Source organism: Vanacampus margaritifer, chromosome 2 (assembly GCF_051991255.1).
Source record: "Vanacampus margaritifer isolate UIUO_Vmar chromosome 2, RoL_Vmar_1.0, whole genome shotgun sequence".
NCBI lineage: Eukaryota > Metazoa > Chordata > Actinopteri > Syngnathiformes > Syngnathidae > Vanacampus > Vanacampus margaritifer.
The window spans coordinates 2107581-2129348 of NC_135433.1; the positions used below are offsets into that span (position 1 = coordinate 2107581).

Here is a 21768-nt window from a genome sequence, read left to right on the forward strand (position 1 = left end):
TTATAAAAACTTCACAAATACTAAGTTCCAAAGTAGATTTTGCGGAGGCAACACAAACATTGACATCAGCAAGGATGAGATGAAAATATTTTCATCATCTAATTCAATAATTGTAAATATCAATTAAAAAAGATTCTGAATTGTCTTAACGTGCAATAAGTCAGGTCTTTCATAAATGTAAGAAAATACTTTTATATTCATGTGAACAGTAAAAGTCAAGAAAACAGTAAGATACAAAAAAAATTGGCCCTTTAAAATTCAATTTTCTTAAGAATTTTTGGGGAAAAGAAATCTATAAAAAAATCTATTAATGGTTTTATGAATCAATATCAGGCTTAAAAAAGAAAATCGATTCGATATTGATTATTGTATTTTTTAAAACCCAGGCCCTTGTACTTTGTGTAAAATGTTTGGAAGTTGCTGATCTACAAGCACTTTATCTGTCAGGGTGCCGAGGTTGAGGACCCGAATGCAGGAAGGCAGAGTGAGGAAGCAGGTGTGATTGGGTAACATCAGGGACCGGGATGACCAGCACAGGAAGACATGAAAAAACTTGACCAGACATTGACAAAGGGAGACACACTTTAGGAAAACATGACAGATAAAACAAACCAAAACACAGACCATGACACTATCATAAATTCTGCTTTATTATGGATTATGGCAATTTAAGTTTGAAGCATTACTTCTCATCAGAAGTCGTCCTCACTTGTGAATGTAACTGACATGGCCAGTTTGTGGTTTTTCGAAGTTAATTAAGGCAGTGTATCGTAATTAGCTGAATGTTGTATAAGATGAGGCAAAGCGGGCGGCACTTCCAGAGAGACCAGCACCTCGGAGGAAGATTTAGGCCCCGTCCAGACTTAAGCAAAGCCGGCTTGGTTCCTCAAACAAATCTCGTACGCCCAGAAGCATTTCCAGACTTGCGTGTGTCCAAAAGCTGAGGACGTTTAACGGCTGTAATGTATATGCCAAGTCTGGAGTGGCGCTGTGGTACAGCCACAGGAGCTAACAACGCGTAGAAGAAGAATCAGCCAAGAAGACGAACACGTTATTGCAATCTACAGAACAAACATGGCGACGAAACACAGGAGAAGTGACAATGGCGGGTGATTCAAGTACAACACCGCTTGTTGAACGTGGGAATAAAGAAGCTAAATATTTTGCTGCAAAAGCATAAGCAAGCTAAGGAGGCCAAGCTAAACGACTACGACACGGCTATCCGCCATTGTTGTTGACAAACTGACGGTTCGGCGGAGTCCCGCGAGAATTGGCGCCAACGTCATCAATGCGTCGTCATCGAGCTGCGACCATTACGTCATCCCGTTACGTCCCTTTCGAAAGTGATCGCTTTCAAGCTCCGAAACCGCGCCATCGTGTGGATGAACGGCTTAAATGATAAGAAACTTGTGAGGATACATTGAAACAGGCTTTTCTGTGGACGGGGCCTTATTAGTGAGAACTTCAACTTTTCCTGCCTCGCCGTCTGTTTTCGCAAGGGCTAAAGTGGACTGATTGCAGCCAAACATTGGCAGCAGGCAGATGGGGAAAAAAAGAGTGTCACACTCAGACGTGAATGGAATGATTTCTCCCTCTTTTCTTTCTTTTTTTTATTTATTTCCGCAGCCATGTATCATCATCAACAATATCCAGCAGCTCCGAGTTCAGCTGGAGAAGATGTTTGAAGCGATGGGAGGGAAAGATGTGAGTAGCAGCTTGATTCAAATAATCATCTGCTTGTGATATTATAACACCATGATGATAGGGTGTGTAATATTTCATTCGAATGAATTCTTCCAGCTCAACGTAGAGGCAAGTGACTTCCTGAAAGAACTGCAAAATAAACTCAACAGCGTCATGGACGACCTCAGCCGCATCTTTGCCGTCAGGTTGGTTGATCTCATTGATTCACTGTGGTGGGAAGTAACAAAGGACAAAGAATTTGTCAGTGCGCTTAAGTTAAGTTGTCAAGTTTGTATTTTTTTCAACAGTTTTTACACAATTATTTGTACTTTTGCTGAAAGTGCAAGTCACAAAATGTCTTAACAATAATGTGTTCTATGCGCCCCCACTTGTCTAAACACGGCATTCTGATTAATATTGTTAGTGGAATATGAATGAAGCAGCAAAATCCAACCGTTATCCCTCTCTACGGACTTCCATATGACTGGATTACCAATAGGCTAGAGGGCAGCCATCTTACGTTACCATGTTTACCGACAACTTCTGTTATTTATTTCCTTTGAAAGCACTATTAATGTGTGTTTTACGCTAGGATCCCTGTATGGAGTCATGAGAGCCTCTCAAAGAACCAGCTTTGCTGTTTGCATCGACCATTCACACTATATGATCTCAGTATTGTGAATCGGGACTCACAGTTTTTAGGTTTACATTTCACAGTCGTCGTCGTCGATGGGTGAATGCGAATGTTTGCATTTCGGTTGTTTAGTTTCGCCCCGAACGCTTTCCGGTCGGAACTGGGAAAAGCCAACTGGGATAATTCCGACTTCCGACCTTCCTCGAATGCAGCATTAGTCCATTCATATATAATCTCTGGGGGGCGGCCATTTTGCCACTTGCTGTCAACTGAAAATCAAATGACATCATGGTGCCTAAGGACTAAGGATAACGGCCAATCACGGCTCACCTGTTTTCTCGATTTGGTCACATGACGTTCACAAGCTAATGCTGCATTTGAGGAAGGTCGGAAAAGTGCACTGCAACGCCATTTTGAACTTAGAGGACCAAGTTGCAAAGTCAGAAAAAAAAAAGTACCGACTTCACCAACCAGCTTCAATCTGTCATCACTTGACAAAGATGATCCTATGGAGACACAAACCGTTAATGGCAAAACATCATTCACATCATTACATACATATTTATCTCTTCGTTTATTACTATATTACATTCATTTGGTTATTCAAAGTAAGAACCTACACGTAACTCAGCGTGATTTGTACTGACTGTCTCAACCAGAACAACCAACAAGTTATCGTAATCAGCCATCTTTGTTGTTTACATTTACCTCGAATACTTTGAAATTGGAACTGGGATAAGTCCAACTTCCCACGTTCCTCAAATGCAGCATGACTTCTTAGGCACTGTGATGTCCTTTTCATATTCCACAAGTGCAAAATTAATCAGAATACTATGTTTACATTTTGACTAGTGATGCTGCATAAAACATATTATTGTAAAGAAAATGTTTGGCTTGACTTCCCTTTTTAAGTCCAGAATGTGAATGCGTTTGCCAGCGCTGTTGACTCTCATAACGCAAAGCAGCTGCTGGCCAAGCCCCAAGAATTCATGTCAATGTGTTCTTTGTTTGCGGCAGTTTCCAGCCCCAAATTGAGGACAACGTCAGACAGATGGGGGATATCCTGGCCCAGGTCAAAGGTCAGACTGTGCCAGCAAATGGCAGCGTAGTTCAGGAAGCAGACAATGTTCTGCAGCCCATCATGGACTTTCTGGACAGCAAGTGAGTCGGTCGTTGAGTCCAAGGGTATTTTCAAGGTATCACGATCCTAACAAGAAGTTCTTTCGTGTTTCAGCCTGTCGCTGTTTGCTAAAATCTGCGAGAAGACTGTTTTGAAGAGAGTGCTGAAGGAGCTGTGGAAACTGGTGATGAACACCATGGAGAAAACCATCGTGCTGCCAACACTTACTGACCAAACGGTGAGTGAGGCATCTCCTCTCTATTTCTCTGCAGCAGAACTTCCAAAGTCAAATACACTGACTGTGACAAATCACAACCAAGTCCTTAACTTTTAAAAAACAATTTTTACATCAAGACAGTGGTGAAAAACAAATGACATAACATGTTGGTGGTGTGAGTCTCAGCTCGGATCTTTTGTTGTGGATGCTTGGATGTGAGTTTATCCAGATACTCTCAAATTTCCTGCCACATTCCAAAAACATGCATGTTAGGGTATGTAAAGACTCTGAATTGCCAATAGGTGCCCTAGGATGGACTGTCTCGCAGTCCAGGGTGTATGTACAGTTATAATAAAGCTAAAAATAAAGTCAATTACTCGCCACTAATTGAAGTTTGCAGAGTGATCCTGTCATCTACTATAGTGGTGTTGTTTTTGGCATTACTAAAATTAATGAAATAAAAAAAGTCTACACACCCCTGTTCAAATTGCACATTTTTGTGATAGTAAACCTTTAAGACCAAGATTAATCATTTCAAAACATTTCCTTTTCTGTGACCTATAAACTGTACAACTCTAATAAAAAAAGTGCATTTTTTCGAAAGGAGATGGAAAATAGCAGAAAAATGTCTTTGCACAAGTGTGCACACTCTCTTATGCTGTAACTGTGGCGCTGCGTTCCAAAGGAACCAAATATCACATTCAAACTCATGTTGCATGGGAATCAGGACACACCTGCCACCATTTAAAGTGCCTCTAATTAAATTAAGTTCAGATGTTCTAGTAGACTTTTCTTGACACACTTTTGCTTTCTAGCAGAAGCCTGAAGGCTTTCTACTAACATTGGCTGGCATTTAGAACTGTTCATAATTCCCTCCACCTTGACTAGGACCCCAGTTCAGGGCTAAGAAAAACAGGCCTAAAGCATGAATCTGCCAACACTATAAGTACGTTTCTTTACATGCAGACTGTCACGGCTTGAGAAGGGCGGACCCAGATGCAGTGAGGAAGGCGAGCCACGGCAGGGATGCGGATAACTTTGATTTAATGTGGCGATAAACGCAAACACAAAATCACGCACACAGGCGGACAAAAATAAACACAAACTCACGCACACAGGCGGATAGCAAACAAACTCAAAATCACGCACACAGGCGGACGAAAACAAACACAAACTCACGCGCACAGGCGGATAGCAAACAAACTCAAAATCACGCACAGTGGCGGCAAAAAAGTAAGTCATGGGCAGCAGGAGAAAACTTGTAAGACGAGTACAGTCGGGTCAAGAGAGCGGCGTCTCGGGGTAATCACCCGACACTCCTTGCTGTGTCCATCAGGCCTTTATTGAGGTCTGATTGCATGATGGGCAGCAGGTGTGTATGGTGGGCGGAGCCCACCAGCTGACCCAAATCATGACAGTACCCCCCCCTTAACGACGCCCCTAGGCGGACCACCCGGCGCCGATGGGTGTGCTAAATGGAAATCCCGAACGAGGGACTGGTCCAATATCCAGGAGCGGGGAACCCACTGGCGGTCCTCGGGTCCGTACCCCTCCCAATCGACCAGATACTGAAACCCTCTGCCCCGCTTTCGAGAGTCCAGAATGTCCCTTACTGTGTACACCGGCTGCCCCCCCACGACCCGGGGAGGCGGCGGGGGCGCGGTCGGCGGGCACAAGGGGCTGGCAGAGACAGGCTTAAGCAGGGACGTGTGGAACACTGGGTGTACCTTGAGAGTAGGGGGCAGGTTGAGCCGGACCGCTACCGGGTTGACCATAGCGTTGACCTCAAACGGGCCGATGAACCGCGGCCCCAGCTTCCTTGAACTCCCCGCCAACTGTAGGTCCCTAGTTGAGAGCCACACCTTCTGACCCGGTCGGTAGAGCGGTGCCGGAACCCGGTGCCTGTCCGCGAGCCGCTTGTTGCGGTCCGAGGTGCGGCACAGGGCCTTCCTAGTGTCTTGCCAAACCCTGCGAGCCCGGCGGAGGTGGGTCTGGACTGAGGGAATGGCAACACCGCCCTCCTGGGAAGGAAACAAGGGGGGTTGATAGCCACAGGCCGCGTTGAACGGGGACAGGCCTGTGGCCGAGCACTCGAGAGTGTTGTGGGCGTATTCGACCCAAGGGAGGTGGGACGCCCACGAGGAAGGGTGCTGATGGCACACACATCGAAGCGCTGCCTCCAAATCCTGGTTGGCACGCTCCGTCTGCCCATTGGATTGGGGGTGGTAGCCCGACGACAGGCTAGCCGTAGCCCCCAAGGACTTGCAAAAGGCCTTCCAAACCCGGGACACGAACTGGGGCCCCCTGTCGGAGACGAGGTCCACTGGAATCCCGTGGATCCTGAAAACGTCTTTTATCAGGATATCCGCCGTTTGTAGCGAGGTGGGCAATTTGGGCAGGGCGATAAAGTGGGCCATCTTTGAAAACCGGTCCACCACCGTCAGGATTACCGACCGCCCGTTGGAAGTAGGTAGTCCGGTAATGAAATCCAGGGCCACATGCGACCAGGGACGGTGGGGAATGGGCAGGGGTCGGAGCTGGCCGGATGGCTTCAGGCGGGAGGACTTATTACGGGCACACACCGTGCAGGACGTGACATAGTCCTGGACGTCCTTGCGCAGCCCAGGCCACCAAAATCTCTGTGCTACCAAGGACAGCGTGCGACCCACCCCAGGGTGACATGCTACCTTCGACGCATGCCCCCACTGCAGCACTTCCTGCCGAAGGTGTGTGGGCACGAACAACTTGTCTTCAGGGCACGCGACCGGGGTCTGCGTGTCGTCCGCTGCATCCGCCACCTTCCGCTCCACTTCCCACCGGAGGGCTCCCAATACTCTGTCCTGCGGGACAATGGTTTCGGGTGGAGACCCCTCGGCGGCTGGACTGTGTATTCGGGACAAGGCGTCCGGCTTGGTGTTCCGGGCTCCTGGTCGGTAGGTGATGGTGTAATTAAATCTGGTTAGGAACAGGGCCCAGCGTGCCTGGCGGGGATTCAGCCTTCGGGCGGACCGGAGGTACGCCAAGTTTTTGTGGTCAGAAAAGATCTGGAAAGGTTCCGCCGCGCCCTCCAGCCAGTGCCGCCACTCCTGCAACGCAAGGATAACGGCCAGCAGCTCCCGGTTGCCCACGTCGTAGTTGCGCTCAGCCTGGTTGAGCCGGCGCGAGAAGAAGGCGCATGGGTGTAGCCTCTGGTCCTCCGGTGACCGTTGGGATAACACTGCCCCCACTCCTGTCTCTGAAGCGTCGACCTCGACGATAAAGGGAAGAGTCTCATCGGGGTGTGTCAACACCGGGGAACGCGAAAATAATACTTTTAAATTGACGAATGCGGCCTCTGCCTGTTGGGTCCAAACAAACGGAATTTTGGTGGATGTCAGTCTTGTTAGTGGTTCCGCTTTTAAGCTGTAGTTGCGAATGAATCGACGGTAGAAGTTTGCGAATCCAAGGAACCTCTGTAGGTGTTTCCTGGATGTGGGAGTGGGCCACTCGACCACGGCCTGGATCTTCGCTGGGTCGGCTCTCAATCGACCCTTCTCCACAATGTAGCCGAGGAATTGGACTGAACTGGCGTGAAACTCACATTTTTCGGCTTTTACATACAGCCGGTTTTCCAGCAGTCGTTCCAGGACCAGCCGAACATGTTGTCGATGTTCGGTTTGATTTCTTGAAAAAATCAAAATGTCGTCCAGGTAAACAAAACAAAAATGATTGAGCATGTCGCGCAGGACGTCATTAATGAATCCCTGGAACACGGCGGGAGCGTTTGAGAGGCCAAACGGCATCACCAAGTACTCAAAATGCCCAATAGGTGTTTTAAATGCTGTCTTCCACTCATCGCCCTCCCTTATCCTCACTAGATGGTAGGCACTGCGAAGGTCCAGTTTGGTGAATACCGTGGCTGAATGTAAGGGAGCAAACGCTGAGTCCATTAGCGGCAACGGATATTTGTTTTTGATAGTTATGTCGTTCAGACCACGGAAATCGATGCACGGGCGTAGGGTCTTGTCTTTCTTTTCCACGAAGAAGAACCCCGCCCCTAGCGGTGACTTGGAAGGCCGAATCAGTCCGGCCGCCAGGGACGTGGTGAGGTACTCCGTGAGGGCTTGACGTTCCGGCTTGGCGATCTGATATAGGCGTGTACCAGGCAGCGGTGCCCCAGGAACCAGTTCTATTGCGCAGTCGTAAGGTCGATGTGGAGGGAGAGACATGGCCCGGTCCTTGCTAAACACCTCCCGCAAGTCGTGGTATTCTGCCGGTACCTCATCCAGGTTAATCTCCTCTAACGTGGCTTTGGCTGGGCCACGGTGATCATCCACTGCTGACTGCAGGCAATGCGAGTGACAGAAAACACTCCATCTCTCCACCCTGGGAATGCCCCAGTTAATGTCCGGGTTATGCCTGGCCAGCCAAGTCAGGCCCAGGACCACTGGGGCCGACCGGGACGGCATAATGAGGAACTGAACTGTTTCCACGTGGTTCCCCGATAGACGCATCTGTAGGCTCTCCGTTCGGTGTGAAATCACACCCAGGGTGCGCCCGTCGAGGTCGCGCATCTCCTTGGCTCTCTTGAGTTCAACCACCGGGCATTTCAGGATGTCCACCATCCTCGGGTCAATAATGCATTCATCCGACCCTGAATCCACCAGAGCCGTCATCCTAGCGTTTACCCCCCCCCCCCCATGTCATCTCTCCTGAGACTAGTAGTCTCCTTGGGTTACGTTGGAATGGGATGGTTGGGGCTGGAACAGGTGCGACGTGCCTGTGTCTCTCAGGCCGCCTCCCACACTTGGCCGCTAGGTGTCTCCACCGGTCCGTGTGCTCCGTTGCCGAGAGCCGCTCTCCTCCCAGCTGCAAAGGCTCCGCGCCATCTCTGGCAGGCGCGCATCGCCATGAAGCGTTGGGAGGCGGGGCGTCGACGAAGTGCCCCGCGGACGTGGCCGACACCGGCTGAGCAGACGTCTCCGCTGCCTCCGGTCGTCGCTCCTCCTCCTCCCGTTCCCGCCGTCGCTCCCGCAACCGGTTATCCAACCGGATGGCCAAGCCGATGAGCTCCTCCAGCGTGGACGTCTCGTCCCGTGCCGCCAGCTCATCCTTAATCCGCGGGTTTAGTCCCTGCCGGAAAATTCCGCACAGCGCCGCGTCGCAGTAACCACTCTCGGCGGCCAAAACCCGGAAAGAGATGGAGAATTCCGCCACGGAGGAGCCGGCTTGCTGGAGGTCCAGTAAGCGGCTGCCTGCTTCTTTCCCTCTTACTGGGTGGTCGAAGACCTTACGGAATTCAGTCAGGAAGGCAGGAACTGAGGCTCGGAGCTCCGGGTTGGTTTTGCTGGCCGCCATCGCCCATAATGCTGCCTGGCCGGAAAGCAAGCTCATAATAAAAGCAACTCTGGAGCCGGCGTCCGGGAAGGTGTACGGCTGTTGGTCGAGGACCAGGCTACACTGATGAAGGAACTGGTCACACCCACCAATCTCGCCAGCGTAGCGGGGGGGATGCGGAATATTGGGTTCCCGGAAGACAAGATTGCCTGCTGATCGGGAAGTGGGGAAAACAGGAGACGCTCTGGCAGGTCGTGAGTCTTCCGCGGCCGTGGATTCCGGTCTCCGCTCCATCTTTAAGGTGAGCGATGCAATCTGTGCAGTTAGTGCCGACATCACCTCCTTTAGATCCTGGAAGTATTGCTCGTGCCGGTCGAGCAAGTGTCCATGGCTGGCCAGGACCTGGCGTGGGCTGCTGGGATCTGCGGGGTCCATAGTTGGTCGGGTGATTCTGTCACGGCTTGAGAAGGGCGGACCCAGATGCAGTGAGGAAGGCGAGCCACGGCAGGGATGCGGATAACTTTGATTTAATGTGGCGATAAACGCAAACACAAAATCACGCACACAGGCGGACAAAAATAAACACAAACTCACGCACACAGGCGGATAGCAAACAAACTCAAAATCACGCACACAGGCGGACGAAAACAAACACAAACTCACGCGCACAGGCGGATAGCAAACAAACTCAAAATCACGCACAGTGGCGGCAAAAAAGTAAGTCATGGGCAGCAGGAGAAAACTTGTAAGACGAGTACAGTCGGGTCAAGAGAGCGGCGTCTCGGGGTAATCACCCGACACTCCTTGCTGTGTCCATCAGGCCTTTATTGAGGTCTGATTGCATGATGGGCAGCAGGTGTGTATGGTGGGCGGAGCCCACCAGCTGACCCAAATCATGACACAGACAACAACTTAAAATCTGAGTTGGAGACGTATTACTTATTTCGGCTGAACTCCACAAATTGTGCAACTTTTGCTGCTTTCACGTCATAAGTTCCACTGTACTTTCTTTTCTTCTGTTAAAAGTAATTTCATGCGAACTTAATGACTTTCAGAGGTGCCAAATCCATGTCCAGAAAGTAAAAATTCTGCCAGAGTTTGGCTTTAACTTCAGGTGCTAGTTAGCTAGCTCGCTAGCTAGCTGCCATGGTGCTCGTTTACCTGCTAGGGAGCTAGCTAGCTAGCACCCATGGTGCACATTTACCTGCTAGGGAGCTAGCTATCTAGCTAGCATCAGGTGCTAAAGCCAAACTATGGCCTTTAGCCCCAGGTGCTAGCTAGCTAGCTAGCTAGCTTCCATGGTGCTCGTTTACCTGCCAGGGAGCTAGCTACCTAGCTAGCATCAGGTGCTAAAGCCAAACTGTGGCATTTAGCCCCAGGTGCTAGCTAGCTAGCTCCCTTGGTGCTCATTTACCCGTTAGGGGGATAGCTAGCTAGCATCAGGGGCTAAAGCCAAACTGTGGCAGGGTTTTTACTTTCTGGGATTTGCCACCTCTGATGACTTTACACAAGTGAATATTCATTGACCATCTATGACCATCATTTCAAACATCACTAACTTTTCTAACTAAATACAAAGTCAATGAGGATCTGCACCGTGCACGTTACACAGTGTGAAATACTGACTAATAGTGCAACATGCCACTCCAATGCACAGCTCCCAACACTTTGTTTACAAAGCCAAGTGCCTTCTGCTTCAGGTAGAGCCGTGATGAGGAATGCTTGTGACTAAGAGGTCACTGGTTACCTCCTCACCTTAGTGACATGGGGATGAAGTGTAGGCAGTTGAACCCCACCCGGTTCCCTTATTACTGAAAAGCGACCCATTGCGCCATGTGTACATTGTGAAGTGTTCACTGTCTGAGAAAAAAATCTCCTTTTTGACATCTTGGTACGTTACGTATTTTGAATTGTGAATTCACCTCTCGCTTGTCTTCCCAGGGCACTCAGATGATCTTCAACGCTGCTAAGGAATTAGGCCAGCTGTCAAAGCTCAAGGTAATAAGGTGACATCCAGAACACAGCATGAGTGCAAAAGCGGTCAACAGTCGAAGCAACTAACATTTGTCGTCTCGCAGGAGCACATGGGCCGAGAGGAAGCCAAAGCTCTGACTCCTAAACAGTGTGCAGTCATAGAGCTGGCACTAGACACTATTAAGGTACTGCACTTTGTACAATTAACTAACAAGTCCAAAGCTAAAATGCTAAAAACTAGGGGTGTCAAAATGAGTGTGTTAATTTTGAGTTCCTTTAACGCCACTCATTTTTTTAACGTCTGATTAATGACCGCCCCTTACTCGGAAAGCCTGTACTGGGGGGAATTCGTCGCAACGCACCAAACATATCCACGTCAACATTTAGCAGTAATAAATGTATTAATAATGCATATATTTGTGGAGACTGGGGTCAAGTTGTAATTTACAATTTTAAAAATGTACAGAATGTCACAAATGACTTCATGTTAAAGATTAGATAGCTCTTAATATGAAAAGAAAAATGCACTGAGCTGTCATCAACGTCTTACAAATGCAATTATGCCGTCTAGTGGCAGACAAATTACTTCAACACAAATCAATATCACACTACAGTTCAGTACATCTTTTAAATTTTAACTCAATTTTATGATTTATTATGAAACTACTGTATCAATGACTAAAAGATGCAGCCATATTTCTATTAGTTAACCCCCCCCCCCCCACACACACACACACACATTTATGTTAACGAGAGTATGAAAACTTGGGGAAAAAATGATTGTACATTTTAAGGTACATTTAGAACAGATATAAAATGTGCGATTAATCGCGAGTTAACTTTTGAAGTTGTGCGATTAATTACAATTTTTTTTTAAAAATTAGCGCCTGACACCCCTACTAAAAATGTGTTCATGGCTTTTTGATGTATCTTTGTGACTGAAGCGTCTTTATTTTGCAGCAATACTTCCATGCCGGAGGCGTGGGCTTGAAGAAAACCTTCTTGGAAAAGAGTCCAGATCTTGCGTCTCTTCGTTACGCCTTGTCTCTGTACACACAGGCCACGGACAAACTCATCCGGAAGTTTGTCCTGTCCCAGCATGCTCAGGGTACAACATATACACTGCACTCACACATCTACTGTATTTGACATAACTATTATATATTTATATCATATTATTATATTTATATATTTGACCACTGCTACTACAGTTGATGCAGTTGATTAGTAATGGGATGAAAAACGAGCTATTTGCAATTTCTGGAAAAATTGCATTTTTAGGCTGAAAGAAAGGCTGAATGAAAAAAACATTGTAGCATGTGGAATTGTTTCAAATGATTTTGAATGAAGTGGAATGATATTAAATGACATGGAATGTCATGTTGAAGTTGGTATGGATTGAATCGGACAATATATGTGGAAACTGGAGGTTAGTATGTAAACATTTGGGCTTTGTGAATGGGAAAATAATGAATTCATGGTTTGAATGAGCTGAACATGTTGAAGTTTGAATCGGTCAAGTGATGCTGAGTGAATAATGTAGAATACAATATGTGGTGATATGGGGTTGGTTTTGTTTTGTTTATTTGTTTTAGAAAAATTGGGAATTTTTTGGGTATGTGAAACATTTTGGCATGTTGAAAATCGTTCCCAAAATGACTTAATTGATCTAATGATTTAAATGGGAGTGATGTGAACCCATTTTGTTGAATATCTCATTGAGAATGAATAGGGAATTTATTGTGGGTATTTTAATACTTATATGAGTGCAAATGTGGAATTTTCGAACAATGGGAAATTTATGCATTTTCAAAATCATTCCTAAAATGAACTGAATCATTTGAATTTCCAATGGAAAAGATGTCAATGATGTAATGTTTATTGTGCCATTGGGAAAAGTCTGGCTATTTGGAATGACGAAAATACTAGCCCCCGTGGTGTGAATTTTTGGAATATGTTGAAATTAGAATGATGTGAATGGGATGAATTATGTGGAAGGAGATGCATGTCAAAAAAGTGGAGAAAGAATAAAGAATAGGGAATTGCTTTTCCTGTGTATATCCACTTTATGCACACGTGCATTGCCTCATTCATAGTTTGTTACATTCTAACCTGTCCTTCAACTGTGTCCTCTCAGTCCACGGAGGCAAAGGGATCCGCTACACGACAAATGAAGACACACCACCAGAAAAACGTATGTGCCACTGCTGCTTTCTGTTCTTTTTTTCTTTTCCATTGTGAATTGTCCACACTTTGTGTATAACAAAGTTGGAACCCTCCTCTTGACTATATTTGCAGCATCGGGAGTGGATGCAGTCGGAGAGGTGGTCATGCACGTGGACATTCTACCTCAGCCTAACGGCGAGCACAAGATCAGCATCAAAGGTAAACAGCGGCCACTTTCGTCGTTGCCAAATCTATTGTGGTGCGATTTTTGAAATTGAGGCTCTTCCCCCAGTGGTGGCTGCTAACGACCTGAAATGGAGGGCGCAGGGTTTTCGGCCCTTCGTGGAGGTCTACATCATCGGCCCTCATCTTAGTGACAAGAAGAGGAAGTTTGCAACCAAATCCAAGAACAACAGCTGGTCACCTAAATTCAATGAGAGCTTCCAGTAGTGAGTATCTGCTTGATGGCAAAGCGCTTATGCAGCAAAAAAGTTGTAAGATGGCCCTGTTCTTTTCTTCCTTTTTTGTATATGTTGTGCATCCTTTCCCTGCAGCTTTTTGATTATCTAGTGACAAATTTGCGAGTACAAAAAAGTATTGCTTTGGCGCCATCTTGTGGCATCTTGGCACCAAGGAACTATGTTGAAGTGAGGAAGGAAGCTTCATTTAGTCAGGTCACCCTTCCTATTATAAAAGTAGTGCTTTGCCACCAGCTCACATCAGCAAAAATAAAGGTTTTTGCTTCAATCTATAGATGTGCAAGGAATCGTAATGATCTACTCCAGTCTGACTCGCTAATGCTAATTAGCGCGCTACTCGCACAACTTTTAGCGCTCAAAAGAACGGTTCCACACTGCAAAACAACAACTTTTATTGGAATAACTTGTTCGTGACTTTTTCTTTCTATTTCTCTAATGTGGCTACAACTTAACAGTGTATTAGACCACGTGGAACCACACTGCCTCTCAGTGGCCAAACCGGGTACAACATGAACAGCATTCCAAATAAAGGCACACATAGACAAGACAGTATAAAATAATTTAAATAAAATCGATTTGGGGGCATTTAAAATCGATTCTGAATCCTACTAAATGAGAATCGCGGTTCTTATGAGAATCAATTTTTTGGGCACACCCCTAATATATATATATATACTTTTTTTTAACCAAATAAAACCCATTAATTGTATTTCTGGGATATTCCAATATTTACAGAAACAATTCTTTAAAAATAAATAAATGGTTAATAGTCAAAAATTTGGCTGAACCAAAGGTAAAAACATGAGGTTTCAGAAAAAAATAGAAAATTCTAACTTTTTATTAGTGTTTAAAAAAAAATATATATATATATATATATATACATATACTGTACTTGATCTTTGAATGAGTGAGCCCATCTGTCTGGTTATAAATTAAATGTGGCCCTTGAGCACAATAGTTTGCAGTTTGAAAAACGCCAAACATGTCACAAAAAGTATACATACTGAAATAAGTGGTTGCAAGTGCCTCGTCATGGCGAGATGATCTCATCTTAATGTACAGTATGTCATGTAAAATCTGGGTGTGTTAAGTTGAACACAATTATTCTGCTATATGAATGACAACAGGTTAGCTGTTCCCTCTGCCAAATGCGGCAGTTGGTTGTTCGGCCTGTCACTATACATAGATGAACAAAGATGAGAGCATTTTCTAGCTATTTACCGTAAGAAGGGTCGTTCGTTAGAGCCGATACTCTGTTACATTGAAGTACTGCATTGCTGCATTATTGAAAACAAACCAAATTAGCCGATGCTAAAGAGTTAGCGAACACAATTAGCATCAGCACGCTAATGATTACCATTTAAGGTAAACAAACGCTTTAACTACCATTTAGTTCACACATACATCATTACAGCTACATTAAACGTGTAATAGTATCTTAAAAGTCACTGGTGGTTCAACAATCTTCTATAAACGTTGTTTATGTTAGCCTGTTAGCTTCAATGAGCCACTGGATAGCCGATAGACCAAGACTTTTGAAGCCGCGAGGCCGCCATATTACTCCTCCCAAAAACCTTTCTTGGCATAGGATCCTATACATTATGTATCGAAATTGGAGAACTTTTGAGACAGTACTTAGTAGAAACAGCATGATTTATTACAACTTGCCTTAAATACATGTAAAAAATAAAATAAAATATGCTTAAAGATGTTTACAGGAGGTAACTTGCATATTTTTTATTGAAGAATTATATCTGTAATTCAATAAAAGATGCCTCTGCCAAATCTAATATTGGGGTCTAAGGAACTGAGCGATAAAAGAAAAAGGGGGTGTTCAAAGCAGCACATGTCGTCCACTTATTAACAAATACTGACCACCCTGACAACAACCACCCACTCCTGCCCCCGGCCCTATACTAAGAGCCTACGAGCTGTATATGTCTAATCTGTAAGTATACGTACAGTTTATACAGTAGTCTGCTCACGAGATGGGAGGAGTAAGATGGCCGCCCTGTGTCTTCAACGGCTTGCATTGGCTATTGGCTATCCGGTAATCTATACAGATCAGTGCAACTTCCTGTCTACTTGCGTGCGCTTACAGGAAGCGTCCGTGTAGAAAACATGGAGGGCAGCGTAAACATGTTTCCGGCGAAGCTTCGAGGCAGACATTTTCAGCCGACCTATTTTTAAAGTCGATTTACCCTAATTTCAACCGTGTCGTCTGCTTTTCAGCTCGCTGGGCACGGAGGTGGGTCCCGAGAGTTACGAGCTGCAAGTGTGCGTGAAGGACTACTGCTTTGCCCGCGAGGACCGCACAGTGGGCATGGCCGTGCTGCAGGTGAAGGACATGGCCAGCAAGGGCAGCGTCACCTGCTGGATGCCGCTAGGACGCCGCGTGCACATGGACGAGACGGGCCTGACGGTGCTGCGCATCCTGTCGCAGCGCAACAACGACGACGTGGCCAAAGAGTTCGTCAAGCTCAAGTCGGACCAGCGCTCGGCCGAGGAGGGCCGCAGCTGAGGGGCCCGGGGGGCCGCCGCGTGCGGTACACAAGCACACACGCCTGCGAACGCGCCGCTGTAAATACCTTCGCTGACATTTTTGCAACATTGAGGGCAGAATATCTTTCTACAAATTCATGTTTCTTTTGGACTCTTCGCTTCAGGTTAGCCACACATGATACGAACGTCTCACTTTTTCTACTTGGATGTGAAATAATGACGAGAAACACGTGAATAGTTGGAAGACGACCACTTTTGCACTTTGGCCTCCCTGTACGTATATTCAGGAGAGCGTCGCTACGCTATGCTATGCTACGTCTGTCTTTGTGTACGTGCGTTGTTCTTCCACGCCTGCCCGTCTCGTGTCCAGTGGATCTCAAGCGCAGGTCCGAGATCAGCTTCTTACAGTCAACAGGGGTGTCCAAACCAGAGCCGTTCATAGAGTTTGGCTAACTCAGGGTAACAAGATGGCGTCTGTGTGTCATGTGACCAGCAGCACGCTGTGATTGATCAACTGTTGGTCACATGACATATGGACGCCATCTTGGTCAACTGCTGGTCACATGACATATGGACACCATCTTGTTACCCTGCTGAAACCGTGTTGGCCAAACTCTATCAACACTTCTGGCCCAAACCATACTCGGCATCACAATTATACAAGAACCTTTGGAAATTTGATATCTTTGATATCAAGCTGCTGTATGACAATTGAGTAACTGATTCAAAAAATATTTGATAGTAACAGCACTAATCCACACTGAGCTAAAACAAAAAGACAATAATAAAAGGAGCAGTAAAATAAATAGGTCAAAATTAAAAGAGTAAGACAAATCATTTAAAAGCCAAACTAAAAAGGTGTATTTTCAGAGGTGGCAAATCCAGGTCCAGAAAGTAAAAACCCTGCAACAGTTTGTCTTTAACCCCTGATGCTAGCTAGATAGCTAGCTCCCTAGCAGGTAGACAAGCACCAATGGAGCTAGCTAGCTAGCATCATGGGCTAAATGCCACAGTTTGGCTTTAGCCCCTGATGCTAGCTAGCTAGATAGTTCCTTAGCAGGTAAATGAGCACCAATGGAGCTAGCTAGCTGGCATCAGGGGCTAAATGCCACAGTTTGGCTTTAGCCTCTGATGCTAGCTAGCTAGATAGTTCCCTAGCAGGTAAATGAGCACCAATGGAGCTAGCTAGCTGGCATCAGGGGCTAAATGCCACAGTTTGGCTTTAGCCTGTGATGCTAGCTAGATAGCTAGCTCCTTAGCAGGTAGATGAGCACCATCGGAGCTAGCTAGCTAGCTAGCACCTGGGGCTAAATGCCACAGTTTGGCTTTAGCCCCTGATGCTAGCTCCCTAGCAGGTAAATGAGCACCAATGGAGCTATCGAGCTAGCACTTGGGGTTAAAGTCAAACTGTGACAGGGTTTCTACTTTCTGGACCTGTGTTTTGTGTTCTTCAAAAAATATCAACTGCCTCTGCGGACTTGATGTTCTCTAGCAGGTGATTCCATAGTTGAAGGCAGCCTCACCGTTTGTGCTTTCAAACTGCGCTGCATGCCATGTTTAATATTTGGGACACCTCATTTAGTCAGAGGAGACGCATTCAAAATCAATATTCACAGTCAAAACCTCCCTACTTGCCTTTTCAATGACTTTTCCTATGCAGCCAGCCCATTGTGTTTCAATCGTTACTCCTGCCTTGTGAGAGCAGCACCACCTACTGTCACAAGTGGGCAAAGCTTCAAAAATATACATGCATTGTGAAAGACCAAACATGGACAAGAACACACGCACTTCAATTTTAGACAAATGAGATTCCATTCAATCAAATTAGAGAAAAAAGATGTAACAAAAATTCTAACATCAATTAATAGCTAAAGTTTTGGGCCTAATTTAAAAGAGGTCAAATTAACATAACTGGACTGACCGTCAGACAAACAACTCAGGTGGCTTAAATGGGGGTGGTCCAACCTAAATGAACACAAAAGGGGGGTCTGACTACAAATCGAAATATGACCAACTGAATTCAATAGGAAAAAATTCAACAAAAATAAATGTCAACACTAACAAGTGGAAACTAAAGTGCATTTAAACCAAATTATCAGAAAAAAATACATTCCCCCCTCCAGTCTTGAACAGGTGCCAGATCTTGACTCCTCCCACATTCCAGCCTGGTTGCTTCCCTCAAAAAAGAACAAATGCAGTAAATATTCAGACAAATATGAACTCAAGTGTGCACCTCTTAGAAAATATGTGGCCAAGCAGAACCAATGACTTAATATTAACTGAAAATATTCAATAATTTAGTAATGACCATAAAGCAAATTCAAACAATACTAACACTAGATGATGTTGGTAATGGTATCCACCACACACACACACACACACACACACACACACACATTAAACCAAAAATTCCAGGTCCAACTGTACATTTGATTAACTCATTCACTCCCAGCAGACATTTTCACTGAAGCAATCCCCTTCGCTCCCGGATGTTTTACTGGATTTTATCTGATTTTGTGTTCTATTGCTCTAAAAACATGGAACCTACCAAAAGAAAGATTAGAGTCTCTTCTTTCTTCAGAAAAAAGTATATTTCTATCTGTTTCCCTTTTGCAGCAATTAGCATAAGAATACAGCTAAGTGCAAAATGGCCTTGCTGATCTCTTATACTCTGCTGCCACCTGTTGGCCGTTTGTGTAATACCTACCTTTTTTTCAAGCGTTCTTTGCAGTTGAGAGGCTGCATCAAAGCCTTCTGTCGGCTCTAGCATTAAAAAAAACGTGTAAATACGTCTTTGGGACACTTAAAACATATAAAATAGAACATATTTATACGTTTTGGGGAGCAAATGAGTTAAGCAGTGTGAATAAAAAGAATCCTACAAAATAAATGAATGACATCTGATAACCTAAAAATTAAAAATCCACGGCAATTAAGTTTCAAACAAATCACATGAGTCTGGGCAGCGCCATTTTGACCAGTCATGTGATCAGCACGTCACTTTTTTTCCCCCTTTATGCTATAAAAATACTCGTATTGCCAATAATTCAGGTAGCCTCACCATGTCAGGATTCATGTTCTTCCTTCAGGAGAGAGAAAAAAAAAAAGAGCTTTACAGCGGCAGCTGGCTGACTCCAACCAGGAAATTCTAAACCGTTTCATGTAAAAAAAAAAAAAAAAAAAGTTTATCGTGGCTTAAAATCCAAAAATTGCGATCGATCATCGACTCATGCCCACTTGATCCTCTGGAAATATTAGAAAGATCACCCAATATTTTGGATGTGAACGCAGCTCTGCTTACCTTCTGATGGTGTTTCAGGCAGCCTCGTCCAGCCGTCACTTGAAAATAGCGGCTCGTCAAAAGTTCGCCGTCCGCTTGAATGTTTGTTTTGATTTGGCGAACGCGCCACATGTGACCCACAAGCCGCACCTTGGACACCCGTGTTCCATTTTGAAGAGAAGCCCACTGGCGTCCCCTCGTGCGTCCCGTGCCGTCGTTGACGTCCTGCATGTTGACCCCTCCCACCAGCACTGTGATTGACCTGCTGTAACCATGGCAACCCTCCCAGTAAAATGGCGGCCAGCGTGAGCATGACACGTCCACGGCAGGTTTCGTTTGGGATTCGACCCAATTTCACGTCGCACCTCGACTGTACGGTGGTACCTTGACATGCGAGCGGGACCCAACTTTTCCAAGATACGAGCTGTCATGTGGTAAATTTTATTATTTATTTATTTATTTGTGGCTTTTTGTTCAAGCCAACATTACATTTCGGTGATGTCATGTGAGCTTCGGCCACTAGATGGCAGCAACGCACTTCTGTGAGCGCCGTCGACCCGGTAAGCAGTCGAAGACTCGAAGCACTTCCATATCGAGAGCTTCATAGCATAGAAGTCAGGGGTCGGCGACCTTTCCTAACAAAAGGCCAAATAAACAAAACAAAAATGTTGTCTCAAAACATTTGAAGATTGTGATGAAGGAAACCGTGTTCGTGTTAAGCTAATGAACCAAGAGCTCATTAGAGCTGCACCAGAACACAAAAATGGGCAGCAACCAATACTTTGAGATTCATTTTTTTTCATCATTTTTGTATTTTTCATACTTTGTTTTGGGATATTTTATGGCTATCTATGTTTGTTTGTTTTTAATAGCAATTTTCTGACATTTTTTGGGTCATATTATGGGCTCCCTTTTTTGGACATTTTATGCCTGTTTTGCGATATTTTTTTTTTTTACTGGCAATTTTTGGGACATTTTATGGTAATTTTTAGGATTTCTTCTTTTGTTATTGGACATTTAATATTTACTTTTTGAATATTTTCTTTTGTACCTTTTTATTCAATTCTCTGTCAATTTCATGACATCTTATATTCATTTTTTGCTTTTCCTTTACCTTTTTGTATTTTTTTTTTAGATAATTTGATCTAAAATTAAATCTACCTTTTGTTTCTTTTTCTGACAACTTAAAAATTTGGACTGGCATTTTTTTGTAATATATATATTTTTTAATTTAAAGAATACTTTATCTAAAATAAAAACATATATGTAAAAAATATATAAATAATTTCTACAATGTTTTTTTGAGATTTACAGGAGAGGCACTAAAGAGCCTCATGTGGCTCCAGAGCCGCAGGTTGCAGACCCTTGGCATAAGTCATACTTGAATGTTTTCCAAAACTACGACAAATTCAACAAACAACTCGACCATAGCAGATTATTATGATCTTGATAATGCAAATCTACTCAGACATAAACAAGCCCCGCCTCCCCCCTCGCAATTTTAGCTACTTCATGCTAGGTGGCGCCATTGACATGAAAGACCTTTTTTTTTTTTCAGCCTCGTATTTTGCCAAGCGCATTGTTTTATCACGTTTTTTGTTCACACGGTTGCCATAGCGATTCGTACGTTCAACTGTTAAATGAACCTCCAAATTCGCTACAAGGTGCTTTTTCATCACACTGAAACGAGACCGACTTCCTCCTCTCGTGTCTAAGAATCATGGGAAATGTAGTCCTACAATCCTAGGATTTTATTTCCACCGTTGTGGCGCGGGCGGGACCGGCACGAGGCAAACGGCACAGCCAGCTTCCAATAGCTGCCGGGACCGAGCAAAAAAAAAAAGTTGGATGATGGTGAGCGCGTGAACTTGTTTAGCGCTGTTGAACTGTCAACCAAGATAGCATTTAGCATTAGCTAAGGGTAATGAGTGACACCAAAGGGAAAGCCATGTAGCAAATAAGCGTAACGTTTTTTTTTTTCTTTATATTTTAGTCAGTGTTTTTTTATACAGCGTATTACTACAAAATTTTTCTTTATAACAATTTCATTCTTGGGGGAACGGATTGATGGCCTTTCCATTCATTTCAATGGGAAAAGATGACTTGAGATGTGTTGCGAGTTGGGCATGATGTCGGGTTCAAGTCTTAGGTCAAGGTACCACTGCACTTCCAAAAGGGCTACTGGACCCCCAGCCATCACCTTAGCGGCCATACAAACGCGTCCAGCGTGCAGCTCGGGTTTGAATGTGCGCAAAACCACCTTCTGCCGTTGTGAGCAATGCGAATGCGCCGTCAATCAATCCGCGGCAGAAGCCAGCGCAATGTCAAATAAGCCCCCCCCAACCCCCACCCCAATCGTTCCCTCTTGCCAAAATGTGGGACCCACTTTGCACGAAC

General features: G+C 45.1%; 1 protein-coding gene across 1 annotated transcript in view; it reads left to right on the plus strand.

The window, feature by feature from the left end:
• The window catches only part of LOC144043536 (protein unc-13 homolog A-like), a 65126-nt gene that overhangs the window by 42441 nt on the left and 917 nt on the right, over window positions 1–21768 (plus strand). Inside the window, exons 31-41 of the mRNA XM_077557276.1 lie at window positions 1627–1704; window positions 1801–1889; window positions 3335–3478; window positions 3552–3675; window positions 10912–10968; window positions 11049–11129; window positions 11905–12052; window positions 13082–13138; window positions 13243–13329; window positions 13403–13559; window positions 15822–21768. The exon at window positions 15822–21768 is cut by the window's right edge and continues 917 nt beyond it. Of these exons, the coding sequence (XP_077413402.1) occupies window positions 1627–1704; window positions 1801–1889; window positions 3335–3478; window positions 3552–3675; window positions 10912–10968; window positions 11049–11129; window positions 11905–12052; window positions 13082–13138; window positions 13243–13329; window positions 13403–13559; window positions 15822–16110 (1311 nt within the window). The 3' untranslated portion in view covers window positions 16111–21768. The remainder of the gene's footprint in view (window positions 1–1626; window positions 1705–1800; window positions 1890–3334; window positions 3479–3551; window positions 3676–10911; window positions 10969–11048; window positions 11130–11904; window positions 12053–13081; window positions 13139–13242; window positions 13330–13402; window positions 13560–15821) is intronic.